Source organism: Schistocerca cancellata, chromosome 1, assembly GCF_023864275.1.
Source record: "Schistocerca cancellata isolate TAMUIC-IGC-003103 chromosome 1, iqSchCanc2.1, whole genome shotgun sequence".
Classification (NCBI taxonomy): Eukaryota; Metazoa; Arthropoda; class Insecta; order Orthoptera; family Acrididae; genus Schistocerca; species Schistocerca cancellata.
The window spans coordinates 1,011,926,645-1,011,939,229 of NC_064626.1; the positions used below are offsets into that span (position 1 = coordinate 1,011,926,645).

The 12,585-nt window shown below is 38.3% G+C and overlaps 1 protein-coding gene across 1 annotated transcript in view; it reads left to right on the forward strand.

Annotated features, from left to right (window-relative positions):
- The window catches only part of LOC126089086 (sodium leak channel NALCN), a 390,881-nt gene that overhangs the window by 328,588 nt on the left and 49,708 nt on the right, over positions 1-12,585 (forward strand). The window contains exon 29 of the mRNA XM_049906884.1: positions 87-243. Coding sequence (XP_049762841.1) covers positions 87-243 — 157 coding nt within the window. The remainder of the gene's footprint in view (positions 1-86; positions 244-12,585) is intronic.

Here is a 12,585-nt window from a genome sequence, read left to right on the forward strand (position 1 = left end):
TTTAACTAATTTTTATTTATTTGGCACCAATTTTTTATTTCTAATATAACAAACCTTGCCTTTCTTTTTTTTTCTTTTTTTTACAGCATGCTGTCCTATCGTTCTGTGGATATACGTAAAGCTCTGCAGTTAGAGGAGCTATTGGCTCGTGAAGAATTTGAGTACATCATTGAAGAGGAAGTTGCAAAGCAGACAATAAGAACTTGGTTGGAAGGATGTCTTAAAAAAATCCGCGCAGTTAGTGTAAGGAATTATATTGTAAATTCACACTCAAGTCTACTTAAATGGTTTGAAGATGGTCACATTCTGACCAAAACCAGTAATTACTGTAAATAAATATTTTATTGTGACCAAGGCTGTTTCTAATTCATTCAAAAAGAATTTTAGCCACACTGCAGTTTTTATCCACAAGAAATTTTCTAAAACATTTGTGAGTAACATTGTTGAGAATTTTTTTTTATAGAGTCCACAAAATAACTTATTGTCTGTAGTTCTGTTTATCTTTTTTTTTCCCTGAGAGATGTTTATTCCTAAACGTAACCATTTATAGCTAGATTCTTTGCATTGATGTTGTGTTGATGTAAAATCGATTGGAAGTTCTACATTATAATAGTGTCTTCGTGTACCTGTCAATACATCCACCTTACAGAGTGTTTCAAAAAGAATGACCTGTTTTTGGATGGTAATAATTATGAAACATTGGATGTACCAGCAAGGAAATGTGTGTTGTTTGAAAGTTTGTGGTGCAGAGTTTCAGAAAATTGCTCTTAGATGTCAGTCAATGCATCTTCTCATTTTCCAATCAGTCAAAAGTAAGATGGCATCCACTCAACAGAAGTTGTTTTGTGTGCTGTAGTTTGCAAAGAGTGAGTCAGTGATTTTGGTCATTCACTTGTGGGTACTCCAGAACCCCCACGACATTATTGAGCATGAAAAGAGACTCTTCTAAAGTGAACATTTTTTGTGCCATTTCTCATAAAAAAAGTGTATGGTCCTTTCTTTTTGAGGAAAACGCAATGACCGGAATGAATTGGCTTTTCGCACAACTTCAAGAGGACTCTGAAGACTTTATGTCTCAATGTGATGGAGTTCCACCACTCTAGCCCAACAATGTACATCAGTTTCCCAATGACTATCTGCCTCAGTGCTGGACAGGGTGCACAGGAATCCAAGACAATGCCCTCCATTCTTGGCCTCCAAGATCACCAGACATGACCCCATGTGATTGTGTGTGGGGCTTGGGGGGGGGGGGGGGGGGGCATATGAAGGGAAGTGCATTAATCTTGCCTATACCTTCTGACACAGAAGAAGTCAAGAACAGAATAACAGCTGCTGTAACTTCTATAATAGCAGATAGCTGGCCGGAGTGGCCAAGCAGTTCTAGGCGCTACAGTCTGCTAGTGAACACATAGAGCATTTGTAACAGTGTAGTTAAAACTAAAATTTTGTTAGTATTTTTCAATTAATCCCATGTTTCTAGTATGTTTTTATCAATAAATATAGAGTTTTGAAATCAGGCCATTCTTTTTGAAACACCTAGTACTGTCAAAATCACAGGCACTGTAAACACCCCACCAATGAGCTCCAGTGCTCTGATTAAATTACATTAACTACTTGTTTAAGTATTGTGAAAGAAGGGTATATATACGTAAGAGAACTTGGGGACACCAGAAGGCTTCAGATAGATTATACACTGAACCGCCAAAGAAACTGATATAGACGTGCATATTCAAATACAAAGATATGTAAACCGGCAGAATATGGTACTGTGGTCGGCAACGCCTATATAAAACAAGTGTCTGGTGTGGTTGTTAGTTTAGTTATTGCTGCTGCTGCATTGGCAGGTTATTTTAAGCGAGTTTGAATGAGGTGTTGTTGTCGGTGCATGAACGATGGGACACATCATCCGAGGCAGCGATGAAGTGGGGATTTTCCCACGTGACACATTTCACATGTGTATCGTGAATATCAGGAATCTGGTAAAAGATGAAATCTCTGGTATCGCTGAGTCTGGAAAACATTTCTGCAAGAGTGGGACAAATGACGAATGATGAGAATGATTCAACATGGCAGAAGTGCAACCCTTCCGCAAATTGCTGCAAGTCTCAATCCTGGGCCTTCAACAAGCGAACCAGTCAATAAAACATCATCAGTATGGACTTTTGGAGCTGAAGACCCGCTCATGTACCCCTGATGATTGCACGACAGAAAGCTTTTCATCTCACCTGGGCCCATCAACACTGACATTGGATTGTTGATGACTGGAAACATGTTGCCTGGTTGGATGAGTCTCATTTCAAATTGTATCAAGCAGATGGACGTGTATAGGTATGGAGACTACCTCTTGAATCCATAAACCCTGCATGTCAGTAGGGGACTGTTCAAGCTGGTGGAGGTTCTGTAATGGTGTGGGATGTGTGCAGTTGGAGTGATATGGGACCCCTGATACCTCTAGATATGACTCTGCCAGGTGACATGTACATAAGCATTCTGCCCTTATTTATTTATTTATTTATTTATTTACATGTCTAGTTCTGTAGGACCAAATTGAGGAGCAAATCTCCAAGGTCATGGATCATGTCAGTACAAGGAACTACAGCATAAAAGTAATAGCAGGTAAAATAAAATGTGAAGCCATAAGTTTAAGCAAACGTAATCAACAATATAACATAGGAATCAGCTTAATTTTTCAAGGAACTCCTCGACAGAATAGTAGGAGTGACGCATGAGGAAACTCTTCAGTTTCAATTTGAAAATGCGTGGATTACAGCTAAGATTTTTGAATTCTTGTGGTAGCTTACTGAAAATGGATGCAGCAGTATACTTCACACCTTTCTGCACAAGAGTTAAGGAAGTGCTATCCAAATGCAGGTTAGATTTCTGCCTAGTATTAGCTGAATGAAAGCTGCTAATTCTTGGGAATAAGCTGGTATTGTTAACAAGAAACAACAGTAAAGAATATGTATATATTGAGAGGCCAAAGTCAGAATACTAAGACTAGTGAACAGGGTCCGACAAGAGGTTTACGAACTTACACCACTTATTGCCCGAACTGCCCATTTCTGAGCCAAAAATATCCTTTGAGAATGATCAAAGTTATCCCAAAATATAATACCACACAACATAAGCTAATGAAAATAAGCAAAGTAGATTAATTTTCGTGTCAAATGATCACTTAATTTGGATACCGTTCAAATAGTAAAAATGGCAGCATGAAGTCTTTGAACAAGACCCTGAATGTGGGCTTTCCACGACAGTTTACTATCTATCTGAACACCTAGAAATTTGAACTGTTCAGTTTCACTAATTGTATGCCCATTATGTGAAATTAAAACCATGTTTTGTTGAAATATGTGTTAGAAACTATAAAAACTGAGTCTTACTGTGATTTAGCTTTACTTTATTTTCTATAAGCCCTGAACTTATGCCATGAACTTCACTGTTTGAAACAGAGTCAATGTTGCACACAACGTCCTTTACTAACAAGCTAGCGCTGTCAGCAAACAGAAATATTTTAGAATTATCTGTAATACTAGAGGGCATATGATTTATATTAATAAGGAACAGGAGTGGCCCCAACACTGATCCCTGGGACAATTCCCCTCCCTCGTTTGACTTTGCCTCCCACATTACAGCCATTATAATGACCTTTTGCTGTCTGTTGTTAAAGTAAGAGGTGAACCAATTGTGAGCTACTCCCCATATTCCATAATGGTCCAACTTCTGGAGAAATATCTTGTGGTCAACACAATCAAACACCTTAGTTGAATCAAAAAATATAGCTTCAAAACCTTTTGTTTAATCCAACCAGTACCTCACATAGAAAAAAGAATATAGTGTTTTCAGTTGTTAAACCACTTCTAAAGCTGAACTGTACATTTTACAGCAAATTATGTGATATAAAAAGCTCAATTATCCTTACATACACAGCCTTTTCAATAACTTTATCAAACACTTATGGCATAGAAAAAGGTCTAAAATTGTTGATATTATCCTTTTTTTCCCTTTTTATAAAGCAGCTTTACTACTCAGTACTTTAATCATTCAGGAAACTGACCGTTCTGAAAGGAAAAAGTACAAATATGGCTAAGTAAAGGGCTAACATGTGCAGTACTGTAATATTCTGCTAAGCAGTCCATCATATCCATGAGAGTACTTAGTCTACAGTGATTTAATTATTGATTCAATCTCCCCCTTGTCAGTATCATAGAGGAGTATTTCCTGTAGAAACTCAGTTTTCATTTAATGCACCAGCAGTGCTCAAAAAATGATTGTTAAATACTTTACATATATCTGACTTATCAGTAACAGAAATATTTTTACTACAAACTGACTTTATATCATTGACCTAGTGCTGCTGACCAGATACTTCCTTCACAACTGACCATATGGTTTTAATTTTATCCTGTGAATTAGCTATTCTATTTGCATACACATACTCTTTGCCTTCCTAATAACATTTTTAAGCATCATACAGCACTGTTTGTAATGGGCTACTATAGCTTGATTGTGACTACTTGTAACATTTTGATATAGTTCCTGCTTTGTTCTACATGATATCCTTATCCTATTAGTCATCCACCCAGGCTGCCTTTCACTGCTAGTACACTGTTTAGTACATTCCAAGGGAAGGCAGCCCTCAAGGGGCATGAGAAATCTGCCAAGGAAAGCATTATATTTGTCATCTATGTTATTGGCACTATAAAAATCCTGCCACTCTCGTTCCTTAATAAGGTTTAAAAATACCTTTATTGCCATTGGATTAGCTTTCCTACATAGTATGTAATTATATATAACATTTGTTTGTGTACAAAAGCCTTTTAGTGTTAATATTTGCACATCATGGTCTGTAAGGTCATTTACTCCTTTACTAACTGAATGCCCATCTAGTAATGAATAATATTGGCTGTGGCTGTGCTACTGTTCCCCTGTATCCTGGATGGGAAAAACACAGTCTGCCTAAGATCATATGAGTTTGGGAGATCTACCAGCATCCTTTTTCTTGCACAGTGACATATGAAATTAATATTACAGTCACCATGTTGTTGTTGTTGTGGTCTTCAGTCCTGAGACTGGTTTGATGCAGCTCTCCATGCTACTCTATCCTGTGCAAGCTTCTTCATCTCCCAGTACCTACTGCAACCTACATCCTTCTGAATCTGCTTAGTGTATTCATCTCTTGGTCTCCCCCTACGATTTTTACCCTCCACACTGCCCTCCAATACTAAATTGGTGATCCCTTGATGCCTCAGAACATGTCCTACCAACCGATCCCTTCTTATGGTCAAGTTGTGCCACAAACTTCTCTTCTCCCCAATCCTACTCAATACTTCCTCATTAGTTATGTGATCTACCCATCTAATCTTCAGCATTCTTCTGTAGCACCACATTTCGAAAGCTTCTATTCTCTTCTTGTCCAAACTATTTACCGTCCATGTTTCACTTCCATACATGGCTACACTCCATACAAATACTTTCAGAAATGACTTCCTGACACTTAAATCTATACTCGATGTTAACAAATGTCTCTTCTTCAGAAACACCACCAGTCACCATATATAACTAATTTTTGGTACTTCCAATAAAGTGAACCAAGAACCCTCTCTAGCTTGAGCAGAAATGCTCTGAAGTCGAAGAGTTAGGGGACCTATAAACAACAACAATTAGAAGTTTAGTTTCCATAAATTTAACTGCCCCTGTGTAACATTCAAATAACTGTTCAGTGCAGTGCCATGATACATCTATGGACTGAAATGAAATACTATTTTTTACATACATGGCCACCCCTGCTCCACAAAGAACACATTGAAAAACAGCCAGCTGATCTGTATCCTGGTGAAGGAAGCCTCATTTAAGTGGTGCTCTGATATACCAATAATGTCAGAGCCAACATCTATAAGCAGTTCACTAACTTTATCTCTAATCCCTCTTATGTTTTGCTAAAATATGCTAATTATTGTACTACTTGGATATCTGGCCTCCTTTGAAAGTGATTCCTTTGTTAGAGGGACTTCCTTTAAGCAGCTGACTTCAATCTAAAAAAGGTGCAGCTCTAACACCAACTACTACAGGAATTTTTCCATGGGTGATCCCACCACCACCCACTACACTGTCACTTATAAGCTTTGCAGCCTCGCTCTTCCCATACCTACTGAGATGCAGGCCAAGCTTAATGGAACCCAGTATAATGATAGAAACTGGCACCAATGCAATGTGAGCCTTGCCCTCCACCATCATTGTCTTCACCAGCCCCATGTTAACATCCCTAACAGCAGCATGAAGGTGATGCCAATCATGATCCTGAAGCAGTTGGATGAAATGCACAATAGTGTCAACTGTTTGAGTACCTGCATCCATTCATGTCTTTGTGCATTCCGACAGACTTGGGCAATTCCAGCAGGACAATGCAACACCCCGCATGTCCATAATTGCTACAGAGTGGCTCCAGGAACACTCTTCTGAGTTTAAACACTTCCTCTGGCTACCAAACTCCCCAGACATGAACATTATTGAGCATATCTGGGATATCTAGCAACATGCAGTTCTGAAGAGATCTCCACCCCCTCGAACCTTACGGATTTATGGACAGCTGGTGTCAATTCCCTCCAGCACTACTTCAGACTTTAGTCAAGTCCATACTGTGTTATGTTGCAGCACTTCTGCATGGTCAAGGGGGCACTACACGATATTAGGCAAGTGTACCAGTTCTATGGCTCTTCAGTATATAATGGTATACAATAGGAGTCAAATAGGTAGCACTGAGAAATAAAACAGTGAAGACTGCAGAGGATCAAATGGGTAAAAAGACAAGACCCTATAGAAATCCTTGGGTAACACACTAGATACTGAATTTAATTGAAAAAAAGAGAGAAAATACAAAAATAAAGCATATGAAGCATGCAAAAAGGAATACAGAAGTCTAAAAATGAGATTGACAGAAAGTGCAAAGTGGCTGGGCAGGTGATGTTAGAGTGCATTGATCAAAGTTGTAGAAGCATGCTTGGCTATAGGAAAGATAGATGCTACCCACAGAAAAAGTAAAGAGATGTTTGGGGAAAAGGGAAGCAACTATATGAATATCAAGAGGTCAGATGGCAAGCCAGTACTAACCAAAGAAGGGAAATTTCAGAAATGGGAGGAATATATAGTTCAGATGCAATGGAAATGGAACATGAAGACAATGTTGTAGAAAGGGAAAAGGAAGTAACGAAAACCTAAACTGAAACAAAGTTCCTGAAGCAGATGACATTCCCTCAAAATGATTGAAATCCTTGGAAGGCAAAACAATGCCAACTGATGTGTAGGATATATGAGATAGTCAGAATGGCCTCATACTTCAAGAAGAATGCAGTAATGCCAATTCCAAAAAGAACAGGTTGCGACAGGTGTCAATGTTATTGAACTATCAGTTTAAGTAGGCATAGTTGCAAAATATTAATAGGAATTATTAACAGAAGATTGGAAAAACTGGTACAGGACAACCCTAGGAAAGATCAGTTTGGTTGGCTTCCACAGAAATGCAAGAAAATGTTAAGCAATACTGGCCCAACAAGTTATCTTAGAAGATGAGTGAAAGAAAGTAAACCTATGTCTGTAGCAGTTGTAAATTTATTAGAGGAAATTAGATGAAAATGAGACATGTGGAAGAAAATAAGGAAACTGTTTATTAATTCAAAAGTGATTTCCACAAATGCCAGTACATTTATTCGGCTGTGTGACAAGATGGTGAGTGCCTTCATAGAAAAATGTTTGCAACTGCCTGTGGGACCATGATTGTACCCATGTATGTACCTCTTCATCTGTAGCAAATCAGTGGCCACAAATGTCTTTCTTCAGGTCTCCAAATGTATGGAAATTGCATGGGCAGAGATTGGAACTGTATGGAGGATGTGTAAGGGCTTCCCAGCAAAACTTCTGCAGTGTAGTCAAAACAACCTTGGGAACATGTGGGTAGGTTCACACATTGCCACAGTTGTTTCAATTATGTTGTGGAAATTTCACTGAGAAGCCCTTACACATTCTCCACACAGTACCAATCTCTCCCCATGTGATACCTGTATGTTTTGAGATCAGAGGAAAAACATCTGTGGCCATCAATTTGCTTTGGATGAAGAGATGCAAGCCTGGGTACAATCCTTGTTCTGCAAACATTTGTTCATCAAGACATGGACTGTCTTGTTTCACAGTGGGATAGATTTATTAACAGTTATGGTAATTACTTTTGAAATAATGAACAGTTTACTTACTTTTTTCTGTCTTTTTATTGACTGCCCCTTCTAGATAAAAGTTGTGATAGTGTTGATGAAATATTATTCACAGTTTGTACAGAAATTGAACTGTAGTTATGTGAATCAAATGATATGAAAGGGAAGCAGTAATTGACAAAATAAGAAATAAAAACTTTGAAGTTTGCCAATAACATTGCAATTGTATCATAGACTTATAAGAACTGTTGAACAGGATGGACTGTTTCTTGAAAAGTGGTTATAAAATGAACATCGACAAAAATAAAACAACGATAAAGGAATAAAGTCATATTATATCAAGTGCTGCTGAAGAAAGTATATTAGGAAATGTGATACGAAAAGTAGTATAGTAGTAAAGTAACTGATGATATCCAAGGTAGAGAGGATATAAAATGCAAATTGACAATAATAAGGAAAGCAATTCTGAAAGAGAGAAATTTTCTAACATCAGATATAAATTTCAATATTACAAATTCTTTTCTGAAAGTATTTGCCTGAAGTGTAGCCTTGCATGGAAGTGAAAGACTGACAATAAACAGTTCAGGCAAGAAGAGAATGGAAGCTTTTGAAACATTATGGTACAGAAGAATCCTTAAGATTAGATGGATAGATTGAATGACTAACAAGAAGGAACCATATCAATTGGGGAAAAACAAATTTAAGGTGCAATCTTACTAAAAAAAAAGGATTGATTGTTAGGACAAATCTTAAAGGCATCTAGGAACCATCACTTTGGTAATTCAGCTTAGTGTGGGGGTAAAAATTGTAGGGAGAGATCAAGGTTTGAATATTGTAGCAGATTCAAATCTACCTCTACATACATACTTCACATGTCACCGTAAGGGGAGTGGTGGAGAATATATCCTGCCACTACTAATCATTTCCTTTCCTGTTCGACTTGCAGACTGAGTGAGGGAAAAGCAACTGCCTATATACCTCTGTAAGAGACCTAATTGCTCTTATCTTATCTTCATGGTTCTTAGGCAAAATGTACATTGGCAGCAGTGGATTTGTTTTGCAGTCAGCTTCAGATGCCAGTTCTTCAAATTTCCTCAGTAGTGCTCCACCAGGGATTCCCATTTGAGTTCACGAACCATCTCTGTAATACTCTTGTGGTGCTGCAATATACCGGTAATAAATCTAGCCGTCCACCTCTGAACTGCCTCAATGTTGTCCTTTAATCTGACCTGATGGTGATCTCAAACACTCAAGCAGTATCAAGTGTGGGTCACATTAATGTTGTGCATATGTTCTCTTTTACATGTGAACCAAACCCCCCCAAAAATTCACCCATTAAACAGAAGTCAACCATTCACCTTCCCTACTACAAACCTTATTTGCTTTTTCCATTTAATATTGCTTTATAATGTTACCCTAGCTACTTAATCGAGGTGACACATTACTTATGCTGTATTCTAATGTTACAAGTTTGTTTTTCCTACTTACCTGAGCAAGCTACTGTTCATCATGTCAACTAGAAATTTCGTCTAAGTCATTGTGTATACTTCTACAGTCACTCAATGATGACACATTGCAAATATACGACAGCATTATCAGCAAACAACCTCAGATTGCTGCTCATCCTGTCCATCAGATCATGTATGTACAGTATGATTATAATTAAAGTTCCAGTTCCACAATGCTATAAAAAAAAGAAACACTCCTCATACTGATGTCAAATCTGAAAAGAGTATTATCAAAAAAGAGGCAAATGTTATGGAAACAGAAAAAGTTTAACAAGACTTTTCCCACTAAATACCACTATAAGAATCATAACATAAGTGAGTTGTACATTAAACCAATTGTACTGTACAATGTGCATGACCTCACAAGTTTGGCATTCAACAGTTATGGCAATGTTAAGTAATCCCACCTACTATGGAAAGGTCGTACCACACTGGATGGGGGAAAATCGGTTTTTAACTGCCCTAAGACCAAAAATCACATAAAAAGCAACAATTAAATCAGTTTTTAATTGTTGTGAGATTGGCACGAGTCATGTTGAATATGCTGTCCCCCAGTTTCATCCAAAAGTTGAAATTGAGAAACAGCATGTTCCACAAAAGATTGGAGTGTCTCAAGGGTCATGCTCAAAATGTGCTATGCAATGCGTGCCTTCAATTCATCTATGTTTTTAATCAGAGCATTGAACCAATACCTTTCAGAAAACCACACAGCATGAAGTCACATGGATTAAGAACAAGTGATCTGAATGACCAGGCTGTAGGGAAATGACAGCTGATAATTGCAGCATTTCCAAAATGTCAGTGCAGCAGCTGCTTCCTGGCTGTGCAATGTGCAGAGGAGTTCCATCTTGCATAAAAATGATCTTACCCACATACCCACAGTGTTGAAGGGTTGGAATGACATTGGTGTGCAAACGACTGTAATGGCATTTGCCAGGTAACAAGACACAAAGGAATCATCGTGTCAAAAATGTATGGTCCTATGATAAATTATGCCATCAATTCATACCACACAGTTATGTTTGCAGAATGAAGCAGAACCAGTTGATGTGCAGGTGGATTTTCCATTGCCCATATTCCGCAATCCTTTGTATTGACATGTCCTTAAAGATGGAAATGAGCTTAGTCTGTCCATAGAATCTCCCATGGCCGAATGTTCACTTCCATGCGAGCAAGTAATTCGAGAGCAAACGTTTGTCTTACTGACAGATCAGCATGAAGCAACTCCTGAATGTGGATACTTTTGTATGGATAGCAGTGCAAGATGTCAAGATGTTTGGTAGAATTTTATGTGCTGTGCACACAGGCCATGTCCAAAGTTCAGACAATTCCCCATTCAATGAGTATTTGCACACCATTGCATGACCCCCGATGTTGTACTGTGGCCACATCTTCTACTAGTATCAGATCAACTGTTTACCTCTCTCTGGCACATTACACTTCAAAAGAAACTATCTTTTCAAATGTTGCTATCATTTTCTACAGACCCGTGGCAGACAACCCCTTTCTTCGTACCCTAGTGCGTCCAGAACTTCTTTAGAGCTTTACCGGCAGCACATGATCCTGCATCGAGGCAGTCATGCTAAGAATCTCAGATGCAAACGAGACACAGCCATGTACCCCACCTCTTTTATTTTGCATATTCTGCCGCTTACAGTGCCACGTAGTGGTAAATTTTTCATTAATTTTTTTACATAACATTTTCCCCTTCTGCAATAATGTTCAATTCAACTTTGACTTCATTCTTTACAGTGATTCATTTTTTGCATTGTTTTGAATCTGGGACTTTAGTTATAACCACCCTGTATATGGAGAATAAGAGCAGTCCTATCACACTTCCCTGGGGCACCCTAACAATACCCTCATGTTGCTATCAAGAACACTGTACTGGGTTCTATTACTTAAGAAGTCTTTGAGCCACTTGTGTATGATGTATGCTTCTACCTTCATTTATAGTCTGCAGTGGAGCACCATGTCGAACACTTTCCAGAAATCTAGGAGTATGTAATATGTCTGTTGCCCTTCATTCATGGTTAGCAATTTCACATGAGAAAAGGGCAAGATGAGTTTTGCACGAGCAGTTTATCACATGGGAAAAGGGTAAATTGAGTTTTGCATGAATGAAGCTTTCTAAATATGTGCTGATTCGTGGGCAGAGGCCTTTCTGTCTCAATGAAATTTATTATATACAGACTGAGAATATGTTCAAGAATGCTGCCACAAGCCAGTGCTAAGGAAACTGGTCTGTAACTTTGCGGATCCGTTCTTTTGCCCTTCTTTTGTATAGGAGTCACCTGTGCTTTTTTCCAGTCACTTGGGACTCTGCACTGGGTGAGAGAGTCATGATAAATGCAAGTTAAGTAAGGGGCCAATGCCATAGAGTATGCTCAGTAAAATTGGGGATTCCATTCAGACCTGGTGTCTCACTCATTTTCAACTCTTTCAGTTGATTCTCTACACCATGGATGCCTATTACTATCTCCTCCATACAGGAGTCTGTGTGATGCTCAGATGATGGTACATTTGTGTGATCCTCCTCTCCAAAATCTAAAACTTCAGCTTTGCTTTTGCTGTCTTCTATTGTCACAGTGAACTGGTCAATGAGTGACTGGATATAAGCCTTTGACCTGCTCAGAAATTTTACATAGGACCAAAATTTTCTTGGGTTCTTAGCAAGGTCTTTCACTAAGATAACATGGTGGTAGTTGTTGTATGCTTCATATGTTGAGTTTTTACACACACACAAATTTGTACTAACTTTTGCCTCTCGTTATGGATGTAACATGCAGTAGTTATTCAGAGATAAAAAAAGACTTGCACAAGAAAGACTTCTGTGGAGACAGTCTTCACATTGAAGACCACAACAACCACCA